The 26,156-nt window shown below is 42.2% G+C and overlaps 1 protein-coding gene across 1 annotated transcript in view; it reads right to left on the bottom strand.

The window, feature by feature from the left end:
• The window catches only part of CDH20 (cadherin 20), a 770,622-nt gene that overhangs the window by 11,047 nt on the left and 733,419 nt on the right, over positions 1-26,156 (bottom strand). Inside the window, exons 8-11 of the mRNA XM_063922978.1 lie at positions 21,271-21,458; positions 15,945-16,198; positions 4,552-4,688; positions 3,461-3,582 (exon numbers count right to left, since the gene is read on the bottom strand). Of these exons, the coding sequence (XP_063779048.1) occupies positions 3,461-3,582; positions 4,552-4,688; positions 15,945-16,198; positions 21,271-21,458 (701 nt within the window). The remainder of the gene's footprint in view (positions 1-3,460; positions 3,583-4,551; positions 4,689-15,944; positions 16,199-21,270; positions 21,459-26,156) is intronic.

Genomic DNA, 26,156 nt, shown 5'->3' with positions numbered 1-26,156 from the left:
TGGAGGAAAACAAAATATCAATTGGACCATACTTTTGTAGGAGTAGATGACAATAACAATGATAACTGCTTTTTTTCCTGCGAAAGTTATTTCCTGTCCTATTACTTTCATTGACTCCCATTAAAGCAGATATACAGTATAAATTGTGGCTTGGGTGCTTTTCAATAAGCCTTGCAAGATCCTTTTATTGTACAATAGCAGCTTCTATACTCATATTAAGCCATTTCATCTTATATTATCTTGTTTTCACCTGGTCTAATTGTGCAGTTTCTACCATAAATAATAATAATAATAATAATAATAATAATAATAATAATAATGATGATGATGATGATTATTATTATTATTTTTCTTTTTCTGATTTGAATGTTTCCTAAAGAACATTGAACACAGCCTGTTATAAGGAATTAAAAGGTACAGCAGTTAAAAGTATACTTTACAGCAATAGCATCTATTTTTCACTTGAGTCAAACAGAAAAACAATTGACAAGTATAAAACACAGCAGTGGACAGCAATGCTGCATACAATTAGCTATATGAAAACCAAACTTCTGCTCAATGGGGGGTAATTCAGAGTTGATTGCAGCAGCAAATTTGTTAGCAGTTGAGCAAAACCATGTGCACTGCAGGTGTGGCAAATATAACATTTGCAGCAGTAGCGGATCTTGCCACGGGCAAGCAGGACTTTTGCCCGGGGCGCCGCCTTCCGGAGGGCGCTGGCGCCATCCGGAGGGTGCCGCACCGTGGCAAGATCCGCCACTGCTGCCCACTGTGTCCCCCGTCCGCCTCCGCTGCCGTCCCCCGTCCGCCTCCTGTGAAGGGAACTAGACGCGTAGCGTCTAGTTTCCCTTCGTGGAGAGTAACTTTGCTGAGCGGTGCGCGATGACGTCATCGCGCACCGCACAGCAAAGGTCCTCTCCACGAAGGGAACTAGACGCTACGCGTCTAGTTTCCCTTCGTGGAGAGGACCTTTTGCTGTGCGGTGCTCGATGACGTCATCGCGCACCGCTCAGCATTCAAGCGGCGCTAGCAATGTACAGGGGGCGTAACTGATCACGCCCCCTGTATTAGGCCACGCCCCGTTTCCTGCCCGGGGGCGCAGAGTGGCCTTGAACCGGCCCTGATTTGCAGAGAGTTAGATTTGGGTGGGTTATTTTGTTTCTATGCAGGGTACATACTGGCTGCTTTATTTTTACACTGCAATTTAGATTTCAGTTTGAACATACCACACCCAAATCTAACTCTCTCTGCACATGTTATATCTGCCACACCTGCAGTGCACATGGGCCCTCATTCCGAGTTGTTCACTCGCTAGCTACTTTTAGCAGAAATGCAAACGCAAAGCCGCCGCCCCCTGGAAGTGTATTTTAGCGTAGCAGAATTGCTAACGAAAGATTAGCACTTCTGCTATTAAGTATTTCCTTGCAGTTTCTGAGTAGCTCCAGACCTACTCCTAGATTGTGATCACCTCCAGGCCTGGCGACAGGGGGGGTCAAAGGGGACATCCATTCCGGGCCCCTATGCTGTGAGGGGCCCCAAGGTCCAGCGGTGGCAGCATCATGCCATAGATTTAAATAATTCTATAAATTTCTGCATCGCGCGGTCCGCCGCTGTATAGTCAAAAGGAATCAGACAGTGCCTTTTTTTTGTTCAGCGGCCCCCTCCCCGAGCCCTGTGGTCACCTGTCAGTGCCCCAGATCAGCTGTCAGCCAGTCCCCGTGTGCAGTGCAATGACGTTGCACATGACGCAGCGTCTGGACCTCTCCTCCCCTCCGAGTCCTCCCTGCCCGCCTAGCTGTCTCTGCTGTGTGAGGAGCGCGTGGCCAAGCAGTAGCGGGACTGTTGGCACCTTGTTGAGGCATAGAGGTCACTGGTCACTCGGAGCCTGGTTGATTAGCGACGCCGACGGCTGTGCCTGTGTGTTGCTGGACTGGTAAGCCAAGTGTGTGCACAGTGCACTGCAGGCGCGCTCGGCTCTCCAGCAGAACAGACTCAGAGTTTGTTTGGGGCTTTGGGTTTAGTTTGGGGCGGGCTGCAGGCAGGCACATATCATGGATGCATCTGCATACATGCATGCATGCATGCATGCATGTCAAAATGATCATGTAATACACAGAGATATTAGGACGGCACTGAGTATATCAGATCATATTAATGGAAGGGGAATTATTATTATTATCAGGCAGGTTGTTGTGTGACTTGTGCTGCAGCTACATGTGAGTATAACTTGGTGCACACTATGCACCACGTTATACCCACATGTAGCAGCACTACAAGTCACACAACAACCTGCCTTGTAAAAATATTAATAATAATAATTATGCCCCTACGATCACAGTGATCTGATATACTCAGATTACAGTGTTATTCTGTATACTGTACACAACACCATGCCCTGCCGCATCATCCTCATCTGTGCTAGTACTGCTTGGTGCAACTGAGGAAAGAAGCCGCAGCAGTTACAGCACTTCCACCTGTCTGGCAGCAGAACCCAGGCACAGCGGAGGGAGCCACTTAGTGACTGCACCAACACCTGTATTGCAGCACAATCCCAACACAGCGGACCCCCCACATAGCGTGGAACCTGTTTTTATACATGATCTATAGTTTTTATGTTTATAGTACCTTAAATGTACATGCAATGCTTGGAGGAGGGGATGAAAAGTGTAGGGGGGACTCGGTGGTTATGGGGGGCCCCATAAAAATCAGTGTACCGGGCCCCAAGATTTCTGTTGCCGGCCCTGAATTCACCTCAGTCCGTTTAGTTCCTGATTTGACGTCACAAACACGCCCAGTGTCTGGCCAACCACTCCCCCGTTTCTCCAGCCACTCCTGCGTTTTTACCTGGCCCGCCTGCGTTTTTTAGCACACTCCCTGAAAACGTCCAGTTTCCGCCCAGAAACACCCACTTCCTGTCAATCACACTACGATCAGCAGAGCGATTGAAAAGCTTTGTTCGCCCATGAGTAAAATGGCATAGTTTTGTGTAAAAATACTTAGCGCGTGCGCCCTGCTGTGCATACGCATGCGCAGAACTGCCAGATTTTAGCCTATTAGCAATTCTGCTAAAAATAGCAGCGAGCGAACAACTCAGAATGAGGGTTATGGTTTTGCCTAACTGCTAACAAATTTGCTGAAGTGATCAACTCTGAATTAGGCCTCTTTAACTAAGGGTTGCAGTCGTGGCACTTTAATGGCTAAAAAAAATTCAGTCTATTTAATGGAAAGCAATTTTGCTCACAAATGAGCCAAGCCTTTTATTTAAAGCATGTCTTTTTACTTAAATAGCTTTTTGACAAAATTCATTTTTTTTTGCAAAATTTGTTTTGATCCTATTGTCCAATAATGTCTTTAGATAGTCCTGCATTACTATTTTCAATTATATTTGCTAGTTACCATGGTCTTGTATATGGCATATATCTTGTATATGTATATGTTGCCATTCTTAGCTCAGTCTTACCTGTCCAGCTTTAGCATTTTCACACATGAAGGTTTCATAGAATTTGGTGAATACAGGAGCATTGTCATTGACATCTAATATTTTGATTGCAACTGGAACACTTCCAATCTGTGCTGGATTATCTAAAATAATACATATAAAATATAACTCAATGCACAGGGTAGTATTTATTTAAATACCAAGTCTTTTCAGAAAGTTTTTCGTTATCCTGGATAGAAATCTGAACCTTAATTTACATATTACAATTAAACATGGAAATCAAGATTCAGATATGACTAAACATAATTGCTCACCATTTGATATTCTCCATAACAAGATTTGGCATGTACTATTCTCAGTCCCGTGCAAACCACTCTACCCAGCAGAAGGAAATGATCTTGGCTCTATTCATAGACTACGAATCATGTCAACTGCATACTGCCATGGAATGGCAAAGCAAGAGAAGATATTGAAGGTTTTATGTCCAGAACCTCACACTTTTGTGTAATTACCTTTTCTAACACACAATTTAATTTTTCATAAAATAAGTACAAACACGTATTTAACTAAATAAAATATCTGTATACATTAGTTATAGGCTTATTAAGAAAGGAAAACACTAATATGTTGCTATGGTACATAATTGGTTATCTCCCAGAGCACTAAACGTGCACAACTTTTCACTGTGCCGCTAGCTGTAAATGACCCCAGGAGGTAGATTCATTTAACTGAGGAGCTTACCGAGCATATGTAATACTAGGGTTTAATGTCTGGATGGAGTCAATTACTAGCACGTTCATCCAGCGGCTAACTCGCATTAACCCATAGATACTGGGTTAAGTGCCCAGAATCTATGGCTTTTGCTACATGATAAGACCCAGATGGTGCACTTACTGCAGATTTTTCCTCACACAGCTCCTGATGCTGTAAGTAAAAATATGCATTAAGTGCACCCTCTGGGTTTTACCAAATGGCTAAGCAGCAGTAACTGAATAGCTCCTGACAGGATAGCATCCATGTGGTAAACCACGCACCTAATTGAATCTGTCCTTTAATGTTCAAAATTTATATTTAAAGTATAATTCTGCAATAGATTGAAATGTTTTACTCACTCATCTCCATTGCTAAAATAGTGATATTATGCCAAGACACGTCTTCCCTGTCCAGAGGCCTAGCTGTCATCAATGCTCCTGTGGTTATGTCAACATAGAAATATCGCCCAGGATCACTGTCTCTGTCAATGGAATACCTTAAAAATAATAATAATAATAGATATTATTACATTAACTGTAGAGATGCTGTTCAAAATATTCTCTGTATTAAAATGCTCAACCCAACATACGTAATTTTTCTGTAAGAAATTATTATGTGAAACGCAGGTTCATATGAAGTCAATGTCAATAGATCCACAGAATACAATAAAATAGACCTACTGAAGTTTGACAAGTCTCAGGTTATAGCTATGTAAATGATTACTAGAACTATGAGTTTAACAGGAAATTCTAAATCACATACATCAGTAGCAGTATAAGCTTAAATACAGTACAGCCAAGCTCCGTGCCCAAATCATAGTCCGGCTCGGGACTTTCCGCCGGACTCGGAAACCAGAATGAGGTAAAACGTCATTATACTGCTCTCGGAATCTCGTGGGTTTTGGATTCCATATAAAAAACCACACATCACCACCATTTTAATTCCAGACTCGGAGAGTGAGGGAGACAGACCTCTGTCTCTCTGTGGGTGGTGGCGTCGGGTGGGGTCAATGTGTGCTCTGTAGGGGTGCTGCTCCTGTCATTGTGGTGTACCTGTGCTGTTAGGGGTACTGTCCGGGCTTTCCTGGCTATCACTGATGTTTCATGTGCTGTTAGGGGTTCTGCAGCTGTACATGGGTGTTGTTGCTGTCCTGGCTGTCACTGTGTTGTACAGGGGGCAGGGGCACTGTCCTCCAGTATGCTGTAAAAAATCAGGGGTGCTGTTGTTAAACTAAAAGTACACTGGTCCTGTATGCTGTGAAAATACAGGGGTGCTGGCCCAGTCTTGTATGCTGTAAAAATTCAGGGGTGTTGCTGTGAAAATATTACACTGGCCCTTTATGCTGTCAAAATTCAGGGGTGCGGTTGTTAAAATAAAATCACAAAGGTCCTGTATGCTGTAAAAATATAGGGGTTCTGGTGTTAAAATATCACAATGGCCCTGTATGCTGTAAAAATTCAGGGGTGCTGCTGTTAAAATATTACACTGGCCCTGTATTCTGTAATAATTCAGGGGAGCAGTTGTTCAAATAAAAGCACACTGATCCTGTATGCTATAAAAATACAGGGATGTTGCTTTTCAAAAATTACGCTGGCCCTGTATGCTGTGAAAATTCAGGGGTGCAGATGTTAAAATAAAAGCACACTGGTCCTGTATGCTTTAAAATACAGGGGTGCTGTTGTTAAAATATTACACTGGCCCTGTATGCTGTAAAAATTCAGGGGTGTTGTTGTTAAAATAAATCACACTGGTCCTGTATGCTGTGAAAATACAGGGGTGCTTGCCCAGTCTTGTATGCTGTAAAAATTCAGGGATGCTGCTATTGTTAAATAAAAGCACACTGGTCCTGTATGCTGTAATAATCTCTGTATGCTGTAAAAATTCAGGGTGCTGCTGTTAAAATAACAGTACACTGGTCCTGTGTGCTGTAAAAATTCAGGGGTGCTGCTGTTAAAATATTACACTGGCCCTGTATTCTGTAATAATTCAGGGGAGCAGCTGTTCAAATAAAAGCATACTGATCCTGTATGCTGTAAAAAATACAGGGATGTTGCTGTTCAAATATTACACTGGCCCTGTATGCTGTGAAAATTCAGGGGTGCAGATGTTAAAATAAAAGCACACTGATCCTGTATGCTTTAAAAATACAGGGGTGCTGTTGTTAAAATATTACACTGTCCCTGTATGCTGTAAAAATTCAGGGGTATTGTTAAAATAAAATCACACTGGTCCTGTATGCTGTGAAAATACAGGGGTGCTTGCCCAGTCTTGTATGCTGTAAAAATTCAGGGATGCTGCTGTTAAAATAACAGTACACTGGTCCTATATGCTGTAAAAATTCAGGGGTGCTGTTGTTAAAATAAAAGTACACTGGTCCTGTATTCTGTAAAACTACAGGGGTGCTGTTGTTAAAATAAAATTACACTGGCCCTGTCTTGCATGCTGTAACAATTCTGGGGTGCAGTAAAATAAATATACACTGGCCCTGTCTTGTATGCTGTAAAAATTCTGGGGTGCAGTATAAAAAATATGCACAGGCCCTGTCTTGTATGCTGTAAAAATTCTGGGATGCAGTGAAAATCAATGTGCACTAGCCCTGTATGCTGTAAAATACAGAAGTGCTGCTTTTAAAATAAAAGTACACTGGTCCTGTATGCTGTAAAATACAGGGGTGCTGTTTTTAAAATAAAGTACACTGGCCCTGTATGCTGTAAAATACAGGGGTGCAGTTAAAATAAATGTACACTGGCCTTGTCTTGTAAGCTGTAAATTTACAGAGGTGTTGTGAAAATACTGGGGTGCTGGCACTGTCCACGGTTGCGATCTCTAGGCCTGACCTTCACAACACTGTATGAGAAGAGAAGGCTCCTACCACCATTTGCACACCCTCTGCAAGTGCTGGGAGGAGCAACGCCAGTCCAGTTGCTGATACAGGTTGAGTCTCCCTTATCCAAAATGCTTGGGACCAGAGGTATTTTGGATATGGGATTTTTCCATATTTTGGAATAATTGCATACCATAATGAGATATCATGGTGATGGGACCTAAATCTAAGCACAGAATGCATTTATGTTACATATACACCTTATACACACAACCTGAAGGTTATTTTAGCCAATATTTTTTATAACTTTGTGCATTAAACAAAGTGTGTCTACATTCACACAATTAATTTATGTTTCATATACACCTTATACACACAGCCTGAAGGTCATTTAATACAATATTTTTAATAACTTTGTGTATTAAACAAAGTTTGTGTACATTGAACCATCAAAAAACAAAGGTTTCACTATCTCACTCTCACTCAAAAAAGTCCGTATTTCGGAATATTCCGTATTTCGGAATATTTGGATATGGGATACTCAACCTGTATTGAGATTGAGGATGTCACTCTAGAAGTACACCAGGATGAGGAGGATATGGTGTAGCTGGTGCTGAGGAGGCTGTTGACAATGAAAATTCTGATGGTGATGTGGTTTGTTTGAATAAAGCACTAGTGGAGACAGTTGTTGGCCATGGGATGAAAAAGCCCATTGTCATGCCTGGGCAAAATACCTAAAAAACACCTCTTCGGTGTTGAAATATTTCTCCACAAATCCGGACAACAGGTGTCAAGACACATGTTGCCTTTGTCAATCCATAATAAGTAGGGGTAAGGACGTTAACCACATAGGAACATCCTCCCTTATACATCACCTGCAGCACATTCATCATAAGTCATTGTCAAGTTCAGAAACTTTGGGTAAAAGTGTAAGCAGTCCACTGACACCTAAATGATGTGGTTTTGTTTGAATATTTTTTATCTGTGGGGATGAGGATGTAAACACAGAAAGGGCGGGAATCTGAGGATGAGGATGACATCTTGCCTCTGTAGAGCCAGTTTGTGCAAGGTGAGATTAATTGATTTTTTTTGGTGAAGGCCCGAACAAACCAATAATTTCAGCCACAGTCATGTGGCAGACCCTGTCATTGAAATGATTGATTTGTTAAAGTGTGCATGTCCTGTTTACACAACATAAGGGTTGGTGGGAGGGCCCAAGGACAATTCCATCTTTCACGTCTTTTCTTTGCCCTATCAGTCCAAGGGTGCTGCCCCACTGCCGTTTAAGTTTAGGAGTGCTGTTGCCTGTCTTCTGTGCTGTGTAATTCTCCAGGGGTGCTGCCTACGCTATATAAATCCAGGGGTGCTGCCTTATAATTGTCAGGAGTGCTGCTGTACTTGATCCGAGGTTTAAGTAAAAGCCTAGAGCAGATATGAAACAAGCTTCAACATCACAAACAAATTTGTGAAAACATAGCCGCAAAGGTGGAAGTGGAAATTGCTATATTGATTAAGTGTTTTTAAATAAAGTGGGTTGAGACCTCATTTGTGGTCAAAGTCAGTGTGACTCAGAAGAGACTGAATCATAATCCAGCACAATTGCCGGAGAAGTAAAACTGAAATTAGTAAGCATTGGTGAGAGGTTCTTCTCAATTTTTTCATGTTACGGACTCACTCCAATGAATGGCTCCAATTAGTCAACCTTACTTTTGATTTATTATTGATGTTCCACATTTTGGGATTATTTATTTAGAAAATGCGCATTTGCTGTACAGGGTTCTTCTTTTCCCAAGGGCTGTGTAAGGTTATTGCAAGAACTCGCGGTGTTAGAAGAACAGAGTTTCAGTGATTTTGCATTGCATCAGCTTTACATTGCACTACAGCACTAGATGGACCCGGAGCTTTTGTGAGGCACAAACAGTTATGCCCAATATGGAGTCTCATGGTGGCTTACAGCAAGGAAGATGTCTGGCTTGGCAGACTGAGGCATGCTGTGGGCACAGAGGTTAGCATTGCTTCCTCCCACAGTCCTACTTATAGTATGAAATGATTTTTGACTGTAGAGTGGTAAGCTCCACTAGGGCAGGAGCTCAGTAACAAAAAAATTCACTGCACAGTCCTGCTTAGTACTTTACCGAACCCGCCCGGACTCAATTTGCCCCATCTGTAGCTGCTGTGGGTGCTCAGGAGGGGCTGCTAAAACATCTAATGGGCTGCTTTATTTAAAAATAAAATATGAAAAAAATAACAAGACAGAGTTATTCTCACATGTGTGTAACTGGGACACAAAGGTATGCTCACATGCGTGTAACTGGGAGCTGCGAAAAACAAAAATAAGGCATCTGCCACAAAATATGTAATTAAAAATGCAATAAAAAATTTTTAAAAAAAGAAACCCACAAGATTTTCACAAAATAAGTCTCCAGACTTTGTGGAGGGGAAAATATCCAATCTTGATCCTGTGGTATAGACCAGTTTTATTTGAATCCCAGCATTAAATCTGAGATTATCTTAATCCCTGAACATGGAGAAGGAGGTACAAATTTGGAGGCTTCGGACCCTAGTTTTTCAGTTTGTCCAGTAATGTGGTAACTAATAATGATATATTTGCTTGGTTGAAGTCCTTTCTGTTCCACACCAATATAGCAGTGGAGGTCAAAGCCTGTGTGTTGTTCCTGACTGCGTGTGCCTCTCTAATTTGAAGTCAACTTCTTGACACTGTCCTCATCCTCTTGCCTCTTCTCATAATGTGAAAAGTCATCAAAGGAGTTGGTATGTTTGTAGCTAGCTATGATTTGGAGAACTTGGTGAGCTTTTTCCAGGGGGACCACCTGTCGCTGAAATGATGGGTTTATTAAACTGTGCATGTCCTTTATAAACAACATATGCGTGGTTGGGAGAGCCCGGGTGGTTGGGAGTTCCCAAGACAATTCCATCTTGTACCTCTTTTTTTTCTTTGCCTTATGTGCTCTTTGGGGCCTATTTTTTAAAACTGCCATCCTGTCTGCCACTGCAGTGCCATACTAGATGGGCCAGGTATTTGTGCCGCCCACTTGTGTCGCTTAGCTTAGTCATTCAGCGACCTTGATGCAACCTTTTGACCTAAAAGCAATATTGTGAGGTGTTCAGTGTTCATAATAGACTGAAAATGAGTGGAAATTAATGTTTTTGAGGTTAATAATACAGTAGGATCAAAATTCCCCCCAAATTCTGTGATTTCAGCTGTTTTTATGTTTTTTCCATCCAAATCCAAAACCCGAAAGGGTGGTTTTTGCAAAACTAATACAGATCCAAAACACAAACGGGGATCCAGATCCAAATCCAAAACACAACCGAAAAGTGTCTGCCGCACATATCTAATCCTAATTGTATCCTCTGCAGCCCACAGTCTAATTGTACCACACCTTCTCTTCTTTGACTTCCACCTTCAGGGCATATTGGGATGGGAAGCCAGCCAAGGAATTTTTTTAAGCAGGAAGCAGCGGAGGGGAGGTAGAGGGAGGGAGCACCAAGCTAAGACTTTGGCGTGGGTGACAGAAGCATAGCCTCACCTCTGGGATTAGAGCCACTGATTGCAAACTACAGTATTACTGAGGAGGGAGAACTGATGGTGCAGGTAAGCAAAGAGAGTACATGAGGGAGAAGGCCATGCTTTTAAGAGCTCACATTTAAGAAGTTGTTGAATAGAGATGACACAGAATGGTGAGTCAATTTGCTTGGGCAAATATAGTGTGTTAGATGGTACTAAATTATTATTCATCACTAATAAAGCCAGAGAGGGTGCAAGGCCTATGCCTCCTCCAATGTGTGTAAAATGCATTTATTTATGTTCAACACTATTTTTACCCACCCAACCATTTTAATTGCTCATAATGACACTAATACTTTGGTCCCCCTTGCCCACCAAATAATTTTAATATAAATATATTAATATTAAGATAAGTTCACTTTACTATTATTGTGCCTCCAGCTATGAGTAGCTAGCATAATACCAGTGTGAAAGACTAAGGGTGCATACACACTTGACGATATTGTGTACAATGTGCCTAATTCAGGCAGTGTATGCCCGATATCTTCCAGTGTGTATATTTCGCTGACAATGCACACTCTGGTGCGTGCAGGTCTGACTGGTGACATTGCCAGTGAGGGCCATGCTGCCAAATACAGCATGGCCCCCGATCTACCCCCCCACCATCATTCCTCGATACCAGCATTGACAAGTGTGTATGATCCCGTCGTGGACGACATCGCTTCTTAGCAAATCATCTTAGTGTGTACATAGCCTAAGAGGATGTGTCCCTTCTCCAGAAAATAGAATTAACCCTATAGACCCACATTACACATACCTCCACCCCACTCCCATCTACCTTAAAATATCAGCTCTCAAAATCAATACAGCATCATACATGTTATTATTAGCATTAACTACTTAACTTCATCAACTCCATCCTATGCGCTATGACTCTTCTTTATAGTCCTGGTGACTGCTCCTCTACTCTCACATCAGCCAAGGCTACAGTGTGATATTGCTAATAGTACTGGGGGGAACTGAGTGCATCTCAAAATGCCTTAATAAGGAAGGTTGGCATGCACCCAAACCCTAGACCCCTAGACTACAGTTTGGTCTGCCTAATGGTTGATCAGTTTCTGGTGATCATCTTCCCTTACACTTTGGTTTCATCCTCTCCTCAATCACCCTCCTTCTTCCGTCACAGCCAGGCTCCATACTCTCCTCTATAATCTTCCTCCTTCTCTCACTCCCCAGCTCCATCCTCTGCTCTATTACCCTGCTCTTTCCCTCATACTCTGACCATAACCTCTCCTCAATTACCCTGGTTCTTACTGTATATCACACTCTAGATCCTCCTCTACTCCATTACACAACCCCTTCCCTCATATCTCAGCCTAATCTTCTCTGCCATCACCTGCTCCTTCCTTCACACTTTACCTCTTCTCTCCTCTATTACTTTGCTCTTTATCTCACACTCCAATCCCATCATCTCCTCCATCACCCTGCTCCTTTCCTCATACTCTGGCCCCTCCTCTCTTCCATCATCCTACTCCTTCCCTCATACTCTGGCTCTTCCTCTCCTCCATCACCATGCTCCTTCCTTCATACTCTGGCTCCTTACACTTCTCCCTCACACAGCTCCTTCCCTTATGCACCTGCAAATCCACACCTTCACCATCATGCTTCTTCCATCATAACACCTTTTTTTGTGCGCTGTTTGCACCCATACAGACTGGGTTTAGCTGTGTAAAATGGCTAAACATGATGAAAGTGCTGAGTGCTACAAGAAAAGTGCCATTTGGGCGCCCAATGGGTCACTTTTCACTAATTTCAACTTGCCAGCATGGGGGTATGTAAAATAATTGAATTCCCCCCTAAATGTCAGAGAGAGCTGTGTTGCAGCTGCTCCTCCTCATATGTGTTCAAACATTCAAGAGAGATAAAGTGGAGAAGTTGCCTGATAGCAGCCAAACAATTTATAACTTTAATTTTATAGACTGTACAAGCTAAATGATAGCTAGAAGTGAACTGGTTGCTATGGCCAACTTCTCCATGTTATCTCTCTTGAAGGCTTGATACATCTCCCCTTAGAGGTGCTGTTTGGGAACTAATGATTTAGAAATAGCTCCTTATATCCCTGTAACCTGAGCTCTGTTATGTATGCATTCGGTGAAGTTTGACTTCCAGGGTTTGACTTGTTAAGAATTTTTTTACAAGGTTTTTTCAACACATTTTCATTTTCTTGACATTTTAAGGTCAGATCAGCATCAAGATTATGTTTATTATGTTATATTAATCATTAGTGCAAAGCTGCACAGGCATTACCTTTGTTCTAAATTACCCATTTACTCTCTTAATAGCAAGAACTATTATTTTTTATACAGTATGTTAGCAACTAAAAGAATGTCTCTATTCCAGCCAAATACCAGGTTTACCATTAGTTGCAGGAATGTAAAGTTTAAAATACAGGGGACAAAGGTTTGTTGCAAAAAATGAAATTAGCCATTCTATTCAGATGCTGCTTGTTGTCATTTAATAAAGTTTTCACACACTATGGCCCTCATTCCGAGTTGATCGGTCGCAAGGCGATTTTAGCAGAGTTACACACGCTAAGCCGCCGCCTACTGGGAGTGAATCTTAGCTTCTTAAAATTGCGAACGATGTATTCGCAATATTGCGATAACAAACTTCTTAGCAGTTTCAGAGTAGCTTCAGACTTACTCGGCATCTGCGATCAGTTCAGTGCTTGTCGTTCCTGGTTTGACGTCACAAACACACCCAGCGTTCGCCCAGACACTCCCCCGTTTCTCCGGCCACTCCTGCGTTTTTTCCGGAAACGGTAGCGTTTTCATCCACACGCCCCTAAAACGCCGTGTTTCCGCCCAGTAACACCCATTTCCTGTCAATCACACTACGATCGCCGGAGCGATGAAAAAGCCGTGAGTAAAAATACTATCTTCATTGTAAAATTACTTGGCGCAGTCGCAGTGCGAATATTGCGCATGCGTACTAAGCAAATTTTCACTACGATGCGATGAAAAATACCGAGCGAACGACTCGGAATGAGGGCCCATGTTAGTTTGCAGTAATGCTGTTCTGAACAGTGATTGGAGCAGCAGTATGTATATAATTACTATACAGTAGGTGTACAGAAGATTATGTTACATTTATAGTACAATAGTGTTCACTTAAAAAAAACGTTCTTTAAACTAGTCACCATTTTAAAATACTATCCTGATATAACGCATTATAAAAATGAAACATACATCTGGATGTAATTTTTTTAAATGCTATGTTTCTATGCCATGCCGCTCCTACTTAAGTTGCATGCATGTTCAGTTGGGCACACAAAGTTCGATCCTGACACTCAACCTGAGAGTCAAGCAACAGGATAATTGTGTAATGTAACCATATACATAGGTTTCACTGGGCCTATTATATATAGTGGTGGTGGTGGTAATAATAATAATAATAATAATAATAATTCTAATCATCATCATCATCATCATCATTTTATGTATATAGTGCTTTTCTCCAAAAGGGCCCAAGGCATTTTGTGATAACATAATCAATTGTACAGGCTGTAAGCAGTCATCTCTACCAGTTGTATTTCTATCATAGAAAAGCAAAGTTAAGGCTACGCTACATTTGATCAATATGACAACAATAGTAATAGTGTATCTAATAATAACACAATTTATTATAAAAAATTAATGGTATAAATTAAAAAATGGATGGGAAGCGTCGGTGCACAGCCATTTTCAGATCTCTCCAGAGATGTTCAATTGGATTCAAGTCTGGGCTCTGGCTGGGCCACTCAAGGACATTCACAGAGTTGTCCTGAAGCCACTCCTTTGATATCTTGGCTGTGTGCTTAGGGTCGTTGTCCTGCTAAAAGATGAACCGTCGCCCCAGTCTAAGGTCAAGAGCGTTCTGGAGCAGGTTTTCATCCAGGATGTCTCTGTTCATTGCTGCATTCATCTTTCCTACCATTCTGACTAGTCACCCAGTTCCTGCCACTGAAAAACATCCCCACAGCATGATGCAGCCACCACCATGCTTCACTGTAGGGATAGTATTGGTCTGGTGATGAGCGGTGCCTGGTTTCCTCCAAACATGACGCCTGGCATTCAAGCTAAAGAGTTCAATCTTTGTTTCATCAGACCAGAGAATTTTGTTTCTCATGGTCTGAGAGTTCTTCAGGTGCATTTTGGCAAACTCCAGGCAGGCTGCCATGTGCTTTTCCTCAAGGAGTGGCTTCCGTATTGCCACTCTTCCATACAGGCCTGATAGGTGGAGTGCTGCAGAGATGGTTGTCCTTCTGGAAGGTTCTTCTCTCTCCACAGAGGAATGCTGTAGCTCTGACTGAGTGACCATCGGGTTCTTGGTCACCTCCCTGACTAGGGCCCTTCTCCCCCAATTGCTCAGTTTACACGGCCGGCCAGCTCTAGGAAGAGTCCTGGCAGTTATGAACTTCTTCCATTTACGGATGTTGGAGGCCAAATTGGGATCTTCAAAGCAGCAGATATTTTTCTGTATCCTTCCCCAGATTTGTGCCTAGATACAATATGTCTTGGAGGTCTACAGACAATTCTTTTGACTTCATGCTTGGTTTGTGCTCAGACATGCACTGTCAAGTGTGGGACCTTATATAGACTGGTGTGTGCCTTTTCAAATGATGTCCAATCAACTGAATTTACCACAGCTGGGCTCCAATTAAGCTGTAGGAACATCTCAAGGATAATCAGTGGAAACAGGATGCACCTGAGCTCAATTTTGAGCTTCACGTAAAAGGCTGTGAATACTTATGTACATGTGATTTCTTATTTTTTCATTTTTAATAAATTTGCAAAAATCTCAAAAAAACTTTTTTTCACAGTGTCATTATGGGGTATTGTATGTAGAATTTTGAGGGAAAAAAATCATTTTATTCCATTTTAGAATAAGGCTGTAACATAACAAAATGTGGAAAAAGTGAAGTGCTGTGAATACCTTCCATATGCACTGTATGTGGCCAGCTTTAGCTCAGAATTCCTGGGAAACTCCAATTCACAGCACATAACAGAGCTGTGAAAGCTACCTGGTATATATATAATACATTTACTCTAGAACTGGCCACTAACACTACTGTAAGTGTTATGAAAAGGATGACAATGCTAGTGTAATGCCATTAAATAACATTTTATGTATCCATGAAGTTATTAATATTCCAATCTTTTTTCAAGCAAGAGAGGCAATGATGCACATTTGTTTCAACTTTTGCTACTTAATACAAGAAATAACTAAAATCTTTGTGTATATCTTGAGAATACCCCAGTGTGTAATAATTTAAAGTCGCAAAGCAAAAGCAATGTATTACTCTTAAAGCATACAATTCAATGAGCACATCTGTAACAACAGTGTTCATAGTCACTTACCTGACTGAGTTGTTGGTTGCATCAGGGTCCTTGGCAGAAACAATCTGTATTGTAGTCCCAATGTCCACATTTTCAGAGACTTCCACAAAATAATAGCTAGATTCAAACACCGGAGGTTCATCCGCATCTTCTACACTAATGTGCACGGTGGTGGTATCACGAAACGGACCCAGGTTAAAAAATCGTACTTCAATATGTGGATTTGAACCTTCAATTTTTAGTGTGTAACTCTTCTTGCTTTCAAAATCCAATGGCTGATAAAATTGTAAAGTGAGATTACAGGTTTAATTACAGTATATATTTTAACATGTTGTAACACTTTTAACACTGCTTTGAAGTCACTTAGAAAGTTATATACTAAAAAACACCTCAATAATTATAGAGTTGCATACTGTGATCAGAAGCAAACATTTCTAACCTGCCAAATATTTACTTCATAGATTTAGGTGTAAAATTTCTCTCTTTTCTCTGATGGAATTTAGTCGCTTTTTGTTCAAATTAGAATGAACACCTCACAAACCAATGTGTTTATAGCTCTGTTTATAGACTTTCAATTCATTGACAGGAGGAAGAACTTACAAATACAGATCAGATTGGCCTTTGTGATATAGCCTGTTCCACTACAAAATTCTGCTGCAACTTCATACATTTTTTTATTTTATTCATTTATTGCACACAGCTACCACTGTTTTCACTTTTTTTTGTAAAATGCAATAGAAATTGGTCAAACTTTCTAAAAGGGAACAAGTTGGCCACACAACTTTCATCCAACTAACCCAATGTAAAACTTGTCTGATCAACTACAGTAAATGTACTCCAAATACTCAACCAAAAATGTTCTTTAGACCCACCAAATGCTTTCCTACTAAATGAATCTAACATCACAGAAATAGGTGGGCATTGTCCACATACAGTATTTCTATTGTTAGGACAAAAAAAGTAAAAATATAGAAATGAAATAAATTAATATAAATATAACTAAAATAAATTAAATAAAATGCCTTTTACACGTGCAATCAGACTCCCTCCTTAACTTATGTCAGGCAATTTTCCCACTGCACAACAGGAAATGGAATGGAGGTTGGAGAGAGAAGGTAAGAATGGGCAATGGGCCTAATTCAGATTTGTACGTAAACCAATGGTTTATGTTCAAATTTGATGGCTGTGGGACATGTGCAATATTGCTTGCAGCCCCCTGTCAGCCGCATCATGACTGATATTCTGCGGAGTTATAGGGGTAAAGCAGGGGTGGCATCCAGCACCTTTCTTCAAAATGGGGGCATGTTGCTCAGGGCAGGACCTGAACTACCACCCTCATCTTGCTCCATGTGCAAGCTAGGCTGGCGAACCTGAGACATGAAATCCTCCTTAAACAAGCTCCACCTCTCCACTGGGAACAGTTCTAGGTGGGCCGGTACTATGTTTATAAGTGCAAAGAGCTGCATACAGTAAGCCACTACAATTCTATGTGATCCACCTGTATTTTTTATTATCAAATATGGATAGTTGCTAAAGACTACAGCACAGGTTTTCAAACTCGGTCCTCAGGACCCCACACAGTGCATGTTTTGCAGGTCTCCTCACAGAATCACTAGTGAAATAATTTGTTCCACCTGTGAACCTTTTAAAATATGTCAGTGAGTAATTAATACACCTGTGCACCTGCTGGGTTACCTGCAAAACATGCACTGTGCGGGGTCCTGAGGACCGAGTTAGAGAACCTGTGGACTACAGTATTAAGGTACTTTACTATCCTCAGAACATGTAGTTGCACATACATTTAATTGCAAATATACCTTTGTTTATTGGTAAAAACATCTGTGTAATACGACATATGATCATTTGGCATTTACTATCATTGCTATAATTTCCAGGGACACTATGATGCTGAGTCAGTCAATCTGCCCACATTATGCACAATATAAATTCACTTAACCTTGGACTACTACATCCAAGCATGCAATCTTTACTAAATATGCTAATAGAATATTTTTTTTTAATATGGAATGGCCTAGAGACTAATAGCAGAACAATTAGGGATGTTTGTGCAGCTGGTCAATCCTGAAAAATTGACATTTCCACAGAAAAATGGGATTGGCTATAAAAAAGGTACTCTCAGCAGTCAGCACCAATGTCATACTCATAGAGATGGAAAGCATATAGAAAAACAACTTCAGGAAAAAAATAAAAATAAAATAAAAATAGTTTTTCATAGGAAGCTATAATTCGATTGTTTATGCAGGAACTAGCAATGCAAGCATTTTTAACATAATTTACCGTTTAAATATTCTCTTTGTGATTCAGCCTGTGTGATATATTACCGCAAGCTGTTGCCTGATACTTTGTGAGTTGATGTAGCCAAACAATATACATGTCTAAGGTGTTATTTTTGGCTAATGTAGCACAATTTATTAGTATCGGTAGAGAGACAGTCTTATCACATAGAATACTTTAGTTACTTTTACACTCTGTGCACGAGCAATTCTCCATCTGCCTTATCTATGGCAGCTTCTTCTAAGCATAATTAGCATTTATGGATCTTAGAGCTCCAATTAAAAAAATGCATGGGTTTTATTGGTTTATAAATAATCCATGCCTATTTTTATTGCTGTTTATGGCAGGCTAGAGTGAAAAATGTGCACTGTTCAATTCATCTATTAATAGACTCAGTCAAACAGTAGGTAGTTAATCCAACTATTTCAGAAAAGATAAACAGCAGTGTAAAACACTTCTTACAGGAAACGACATGTTTACAGTATCTTACTTTCTAATTACACAAGGTTCTGCTTTCAGGTTCTGAACAAAATATTTACATGTAAAAGATTACAAAATATGAATAAAATATAAAGCACTGTAGATAAAAAGCCTTACACATCACATTCACTGAAAATAAAGCAGTGGAATTTAACTTAGTGGTTTAGAGCTTTTCCTCTATGAAAGTGTTAAAGGAAACATAAGTTGTACACTTTTGTTTGAATCATATCATCAACATTTTATAAACCCAGAATTAAACATAGGTTTTTCATTATGTCAAGCGATACAAAAATTACTTTTGACATGAATAAATGAAAATGAAACTATAGCTAACCTCTAGTTGTTACCTCTATTTGTTACACACAAGGGGCATGTTTGATTATGGATTGTGAAAAACAAAGTAAATCTCTTTTATATTATGAGTTGGAGCTGATGTCAGATTGGCAGAATTTTTTTTAAATCAGTTTAGATTTTCTTTTATTTTTCAACTCACAGCACAATGCTGCAAAAAAGAAGGCATAATGGGAACTTTGGGAGAGGATCCAACAATTACAAGTTAACACCCTGTGGCCCCTGCTCTGCTCTTCTGAGAGTATGTGGGGGCTGGTTCAATCATAGTGATAAGCAGAGCTTTGGGAGGGTGGATGGTGTTGCTTGCCATCCCTCTGCTTTGGGCCCTGTAGTGTCTGTACCCCCTCCGCTGGAATGGTGGTAGTTTACGGAGTGTATCAAAGTGCAATATTTTCCAAATGGAAATGTTACATGCATATTTTCAGGATGTGCACAGTTTAATTAGTTCCAGATAATGATCAAACTCTAGCTTTGACAGATACTTACACCATCTGATTCATTTGCTACATGGACAACCAGTTCGCATGGTGACCCAAGTTGCACCAGCTAGGCAAGATTTGATGATTGGCCCATTGCCAAACAGCTACATCACTAAGGTTGATGGTGACCTACAGTATATGAGCTCAACAGGCACCAGTAACTCATGTTCAATTCACCATTCAATCACGAGAGAGACCCATGTGCACCTCTGGGTGAGTCCCATTCTCTGCCCAGCATTTGCCAGAGTCTACTGTGCATGCGTGGGTCTCCAGAAACATGGTGCCCGTCATGTTCTGGAGAACAATGTAACTACTGCGCATGCCTGGGGGCCATTTTGGCTGTAATTTTCACCGCAATTGCAATGCCTGATGCTGGACACCGGAAAGATAAGTTTCAAATATGGTTGCAGTGTGTGCATTGTGCCCCCCTGCCCTGGAGCCCGGAGCCAATTTGCGCTGCACACATTGCACCCATTATAGAAACACCAATAAATGTAGATAATTCCCAGGCGGAGGCTCCCAATCAGGCAAATTTTTAATCACGAGACCTGCAGGATCTCCAGGCCCAATTCCAAGTACCAGGACTTTGTTAACTGATAATTAGCTCAATTCAGGGTTGGACTGGCCCACAGAGGTACAGGGGCAATCACTGGTGGGCCCCAATGCCTAAGGCCCCCATCTCCTATTCTAATGTCAGGTTCCAGGAATTATAAATTGTTGCTCTATTACAGGGTCAGTTACAGTTAGCTGGTAGAGCAGGAACGTGGATGAACAAGCTGTAGTATTCATGCTGTCTGCGGACTATGTCCTTTATAATGGTTGGCCAAGCCAATGTGGTTGCTGGCCACACTGGTTAAGCATGGGCCCCTACCACTGCCTTCGCCTGGTGGGCCCTTCATGCCCTAGTCTGACACTGCCTCCATTTGACATTTATCCTGCATGCATGTTTGATTGTTGTTTTCTCCTGCCGTACTGTTCTAAAATCAACATTGTTACACTGTCTTGTACACACACAGCTTATTATGTTCTTCACTCTCCAAAAAAAAAAAAGAAGAAGAGGTTGTAAATGTTGATAAAGTAATTGAGGTTGGCTGCATTATATCACTGTGACCCTTGCCCTTTCCCCCCTGGCTTATAACCGGCAGTTACTTTGTATGTTCAGCCTGGTGTTGGGACGTCACAAGAAACAATGGGGCAGATGTATTAACTTGGAGAAGGCATAAGGAAGTGATAACCCAGTGATGAATGCAAGGTGATAAACATACCAGCCAATCAGCTCCCATATGTAAATTAACAGTAAGGAGCCAATTGGCTGGTGCATTATCATCTTGCATTTAACACTGCTTTATCACTGGTTTATCACTTCCTTATGCCTTCTACGGGTTAATACATCTACCCCAATGTGTTTATACAGCTCCTGTCATCTTTTGCTGATGCAGCAACATCTATAGTAGCCTTAATCGCTAGTAGTAAAGGGATCAATAGTGGTAGATTGTTCATCTGTATTCACAATCAGGTGATGCAATGCAAAGTTAAATAGAGTATAATTATTATGCACCATGTTTCTCTCTATCAATGATCTTTATCTTCAGTTCACATTGTTTTCACAATTCGATTGTGTCCAAGGCCTTGGAATAAATATATATTTTTGTGTATTTGGGAGACATTTTGACATTATTACTGTTTGTGAAGTATATACATTGTAAACTCCACTGAATTATTTGAACAGATATAAAGATTACCTTTTTTACTGTGATTACTCCAACTTGATATGTGGGATCTGTTGTTACATCAAACATGTCAATTCCATCTCCATCTATAATGGTGTATTTCATCTCTGCATTGACTCCTTCATCCAGATCCATTGCCAGAACTCTCCCAACAGTGGAATTTACAGGAGATAATTCCAGCACATTCATTTGGTAGTGTTCTGAGGATGAGGAAGACAGACAGAACAAGATGATGTGTGAGAAACTCTATCTTCAAAGGTTTACATTTTCATCCAGTAAGAACAGTACTACTGCAATTATGCTTTAACTTTTATATTTTATCAGAATACTCTCACCATTGAAGTCCCTCTTAAACCAATATATAAATAAATGAATAAAAGTACATTAAAAAATAATATCTAATTGCTCTTGGGACAACGTGCCACAATAGTAAAAAAAAAAAAAGGATACAATTTGGTAATTCCATCCCTTAAATTTAGAGATGAGCGGGTTTGGTTTTACTCGGATTTACATGGATTTACCCGAATCTCCTTATTGGCTATCGGACATCACGTGTTTTGGATAGCCAATAAGAAAAATCCAGAAAATAAGAAATGACGATAATTCTGGCGTAAAGAACGGAGTAAATCCAAACCCGCTCATCTCTACTTAAAATTAGAGATGAGCTGGTTCGGTTCTCTGAGAACCGAACCCACCCAAACTTCACGTCCCGAGCCTGGATCCGAGTCTGGCTCGGGTTTTCCCGCCTGACTCGGAAACCAGAACGAGCCAAAATGTCATCATCCCGCTGTCGGATTCTTGCATGTTTTGGATTCCATATAAGGAGCCGCGAATCGCCATCATTTTTACTCCATTCCTGGAGAGTGTAGTGGGAGGACGAGTCTCTCTCCTCAGTGTCTGTAAAGTGGTGTGGCGACCTGCTCAGTTTTATGTGTGTCATTCCAGTGCTGTATTGTGCTGCATTAGTCCAGTGGTGGTGTCTTGTGCTGCATCAGTCCAGTCACAGTGGTGGTGTCCTCTGCTGCCATATGTCCAGTGCTGCTGTATAAGTCCAGTCCATTGCAGTGGTGCTGTGCTGTCCTGTATCAGTCCAGTGGTGGTGTCCTTGTGCTGTTGTATAAGTCCAGTGATACTGCCGTATATGTCCAGTGGTACTGCCGTATAAATCCAGCAATACTACCGTCTACAGTATGTCCAGTGGTACTGCCATATAATTCCAGTGATACTACCGTATATGTCCAGTGGTACTGACATATAATTCCAGTGATACTGCCGTATATATGTCGAGTGGTACTGCCATATAATTCCAGTGATACTGCGGTATATGTCGAGTGGTGCTGCCATATAATTCCAGTGATACTGTCGTATATGTCGTGAGGTACTGCCATATAATTTCAGTGATACTGCCGTATATGTCCAGTGGTACTTCCATATAAGTCCCGTGATACTGCCGTATAAGTCCAATGGTGCTGCCTTATAAGTCCAGTGGTACTGCCATATTAGTCCAGTGGTACTGCCATATAAGTCCAGTGGTACTGCCGTATAAATCCAGTGGTACTGCCGAATAAATCCAGTGGTACTTCTTTATAATTCCAGTGGTACTGCCGTATAAATCCATTGGTACTGCCGTATAGATCCAGTCCAGTCGGGCTGCCGTATAAGCCCAGTGGTGCTGTCCTGTGCTGTATATTATTTACTCCATATAAAGGGGTTATTAATATTTAACCCAAATACTCTCCTGTGCCGCATATTGTTATATAACTCCAGAAAAATAACGGAGAACAAAAATTTTGAGAATAAAATAGGGAAAGATCAAGAACCACTTCCTCCTAGTGCTGTAGCTGCTGCCTCTAGTCATGACATAGACGATGAAATGTCATCAACATCGTCTGCCAAGGCTGATGCCCATTGTCATAGTAGAGGGCATGTAAAATGTGAAAAGCAAAAAGTTCAGTAAAAAGATCCAAAAAAAGAAATTTAAATGGTCTGAGGATAAACGTAAACTTGCCAATATGCCATTTACGACACGGAGTTGCAAAGAGCGGCTAAGGGCCTGGCCTATGTTCATGACTAGTGGTTCAGCTTCCCATGACGATGGAAGCCCCAGGGCCGGTGCAAGGTTTTTCGGCACCCTAGGCAAACTTCACACACACATACCCCCTCACCCCCCCACACCCTACAGCGGGTTGGGAAAGGTATCCCGGCACCTAGGATGCCAGGGGTCAGAAGAATGATAGCTGCATCCTGACACTCAGTATCCCAACAACTCGTGGGAAAGTATGCTAAGCCTCCTTTCTTGCAGTCTAATCCAAATCCCCCCCTGCAACCTAACCCTCCCCTCCTGCAGCCTACCCCCAACCTTCATGCCGAAGTATTAGAGATGGAGTATAGGACACCCTGCTCCCCAGTCCAGGCCACCTGTTGCTGTATTAGAAATTACAAAAAAGAATAATTCTCCTCCTAAACGGCGGGGGAAGGAATGTGGTGTTCGGTGCTGCTACTGATTTTGCCTATGCCCTCACCAACTGCAGGCCACTAGCGATATAGTATGCATGCAGGGAACTTCTGTAACTAACAGCTAGTAACAAGATGCAGGAGGGGAAGGGGTTGCCACATGTGGGAGCCCAATTGCGGGGGGGAGCTAGTAACAAGATGCAGGAGGGGGAGGGGATGCCACATGTGGGAGCCCAATTGCGGGAGGGAAGAGGAACCTAGTAACAAGATGCAGGAGGGGGGGGGGGCAGCGGGAGCCCAATAGCCGTGGGGGGAGTTGGTAACAATATGCAGGAGGGGGGGACTCGGGGAGGCAGCAGCAGGTACCATTCGGTGAGTGCCAGTGGTGATCAGATGCAGGAGCCAGTCGCGGGATCGCATGGAGAGGGGGGGGGTGGAGTGCAGATAACAAGTTGCAGCCATTCGAGGGGGGGGGGTCACCAGAGCGGGTAACAAGATGTGGCAGCGGCGGACCAGGCCAGCGGGTGACTGCTTCCTGAGCCCAAATGCAGGGGGAAGGACGCCGGAGTGGGCATCATCATGATACCGGAGAAAATCGCGGGGGGAGCGGCAGTGATAGCTCTTAATGATAATGTGGGATCCCGGACTCAGGAGCTCATGCGGCAGCAGCCTAAACAGAGCATTTAACTATGCGGGGCGGCAACATGGCAGTACGTATATCTATGCCAGGTGCTGCTATCGCAGAGGTGGGGGGAATGGCACGGCAAGGTTGCAGAAACAAGGACTTACACAGTCAACTCACTCCCGTTGAAGACAGACAGACTTGGTGGGCGCCCACGAGCTGCTACTCTATCTCTTAAAGAATAGGAGGAATTTGGCTGAGCAGTGCCTCTCTCCAGTGGTTGTCGCCCATAGTCAGCTGCCTAAAGCTGCCTAGTGGTAGCGCCGGCCTTGGGAAGCCCTAATCCTCTCACTAGAAAAATGATAAAGGTTAAGCTGGCAAAAGCACAGCAAAGAATTGTGCGTTGTAAGATGGTATCACAAATCACCGTGGAGGGTCCAAGAGTGTCAGCGGTTGCGATGCCTGACCTTCCCAACACTGGATGGGAAGAGGTGGCTCCTTCCACCATTTGCACACCCTCTGCAAGTGCTGGAAGTAGCACCCACTGTCCAGTTTCTGATATTCAAATTGAAGATGTCACTGTTGAAGTTCACCAGGATGAGGATATGGGTGTTGCTGGCGCTGAGGAGGAAGTTGACGAGGAGGATTCTGATGGTGATGTGGTTTGTTTAAATCAGGCACCGGGAGAGACAGTTGTTGTCCATGAGATGAGAAAGCCCATTGTCATGCCTGGGCAAAATACCAAAAAAGCCACCATTTCAGTGTGGAATTACTTCTCCACAAATCCGGACAATATGTGTCAAGCCGTGTGTTGCCTCTGTCAATCCATAATAAGTAGGAGTAAGGACGGTAACCACCTAGGAACATCCTCCCTTATATGTCACCTGCAGCACATTTATCAGAAGTCATTGTTAAGTTCAGAAACTTTGGGTAAGAGCGTAAGCTATCCATGACACCTAAATCCCTTCTTCCTCTTGTACCCAAGATCCTGAAAGCGACACCACCAACTCCCTCAACGTCAATTTACTCCTCAGTCAGGAATGTCAGTATTCCTGCAGGCCATGTCATTGGCATGGCTGATGATTCCTCTCCTAACCGGGATTCCTCCGGAGGATCCTTGAGTGGTACGCTTACTGCTACTGCCGCTGCTGTTGTTGCTGCTGTGAGTCGATCGTCATCCCAGAGGAGAAGTCGAAAGACCACTTGTAGTACTTCAACTAAGCAATTGACTGTCCAACAGTCCTGTGCGAGGAAGATTAAATATGACAGCAGTCATCCCATTGCAAAGCGGATAACTTAGGCTTTGACAGCTATGTTGGTGTTATACGTGCATCCAGTATACGCCATTGGTGCAGTGGGATTTAGACTATTGATGTCCCAGGTACCAAATCCCATCTAGATTCCACTTCACTAGGAAAGTGATTCCCGGACTGTACAGGGACATTAAGAAAAGTGTCCTCAGTGTCCTGAAAAATGCAGTTGTACCTAGTGTCCACTTATCCACGGACATGTGGACAAGTGGAGCAGGGCAAACTAAGGACTACATGACTGAGACAGCCCACTGGGTAGATGAATTGCCTCCCGCAGCAACAACAGCAGCGGCGGCACCAGTAGCAGCATCTCACAAAGGCCAGCTCATTCCCAGACAGGCTACGCTGTTTATCACCGGTTTCCATAAGAGGCACACCACTGACAACCTCTTACGGAAACTGAGGTAAATCATCGCACAATGGCTTACCCCACTTAGACTCTCCTGGGTATTTGTGATATTGGACAACACCACCAATATTGTGCGTGCATTACAAATTCCAACACGTCCCAT

Source organism: Pseudophryne corroboree, chromosome 5, assembly GCF_028390025.1.
Source record: "Pseudophryne corroboree isolate aPseCor3 chromosome 5, aPseCor3.hap2, whole genome shotgun sequence".
NCBI classification, from domain to species: domain Eukaryota; kingdom Metazoa; phylum Chordata; class Amphibia; order Anura; family Myobatrachidae; genus Pseudophryne; species Pseudophryne corroboree.
The sequence above is the reverse complement of the archived record's forward strand: the minus strand, read 5'-3'. Positions and strand labels throughout refer to the sequence as shown.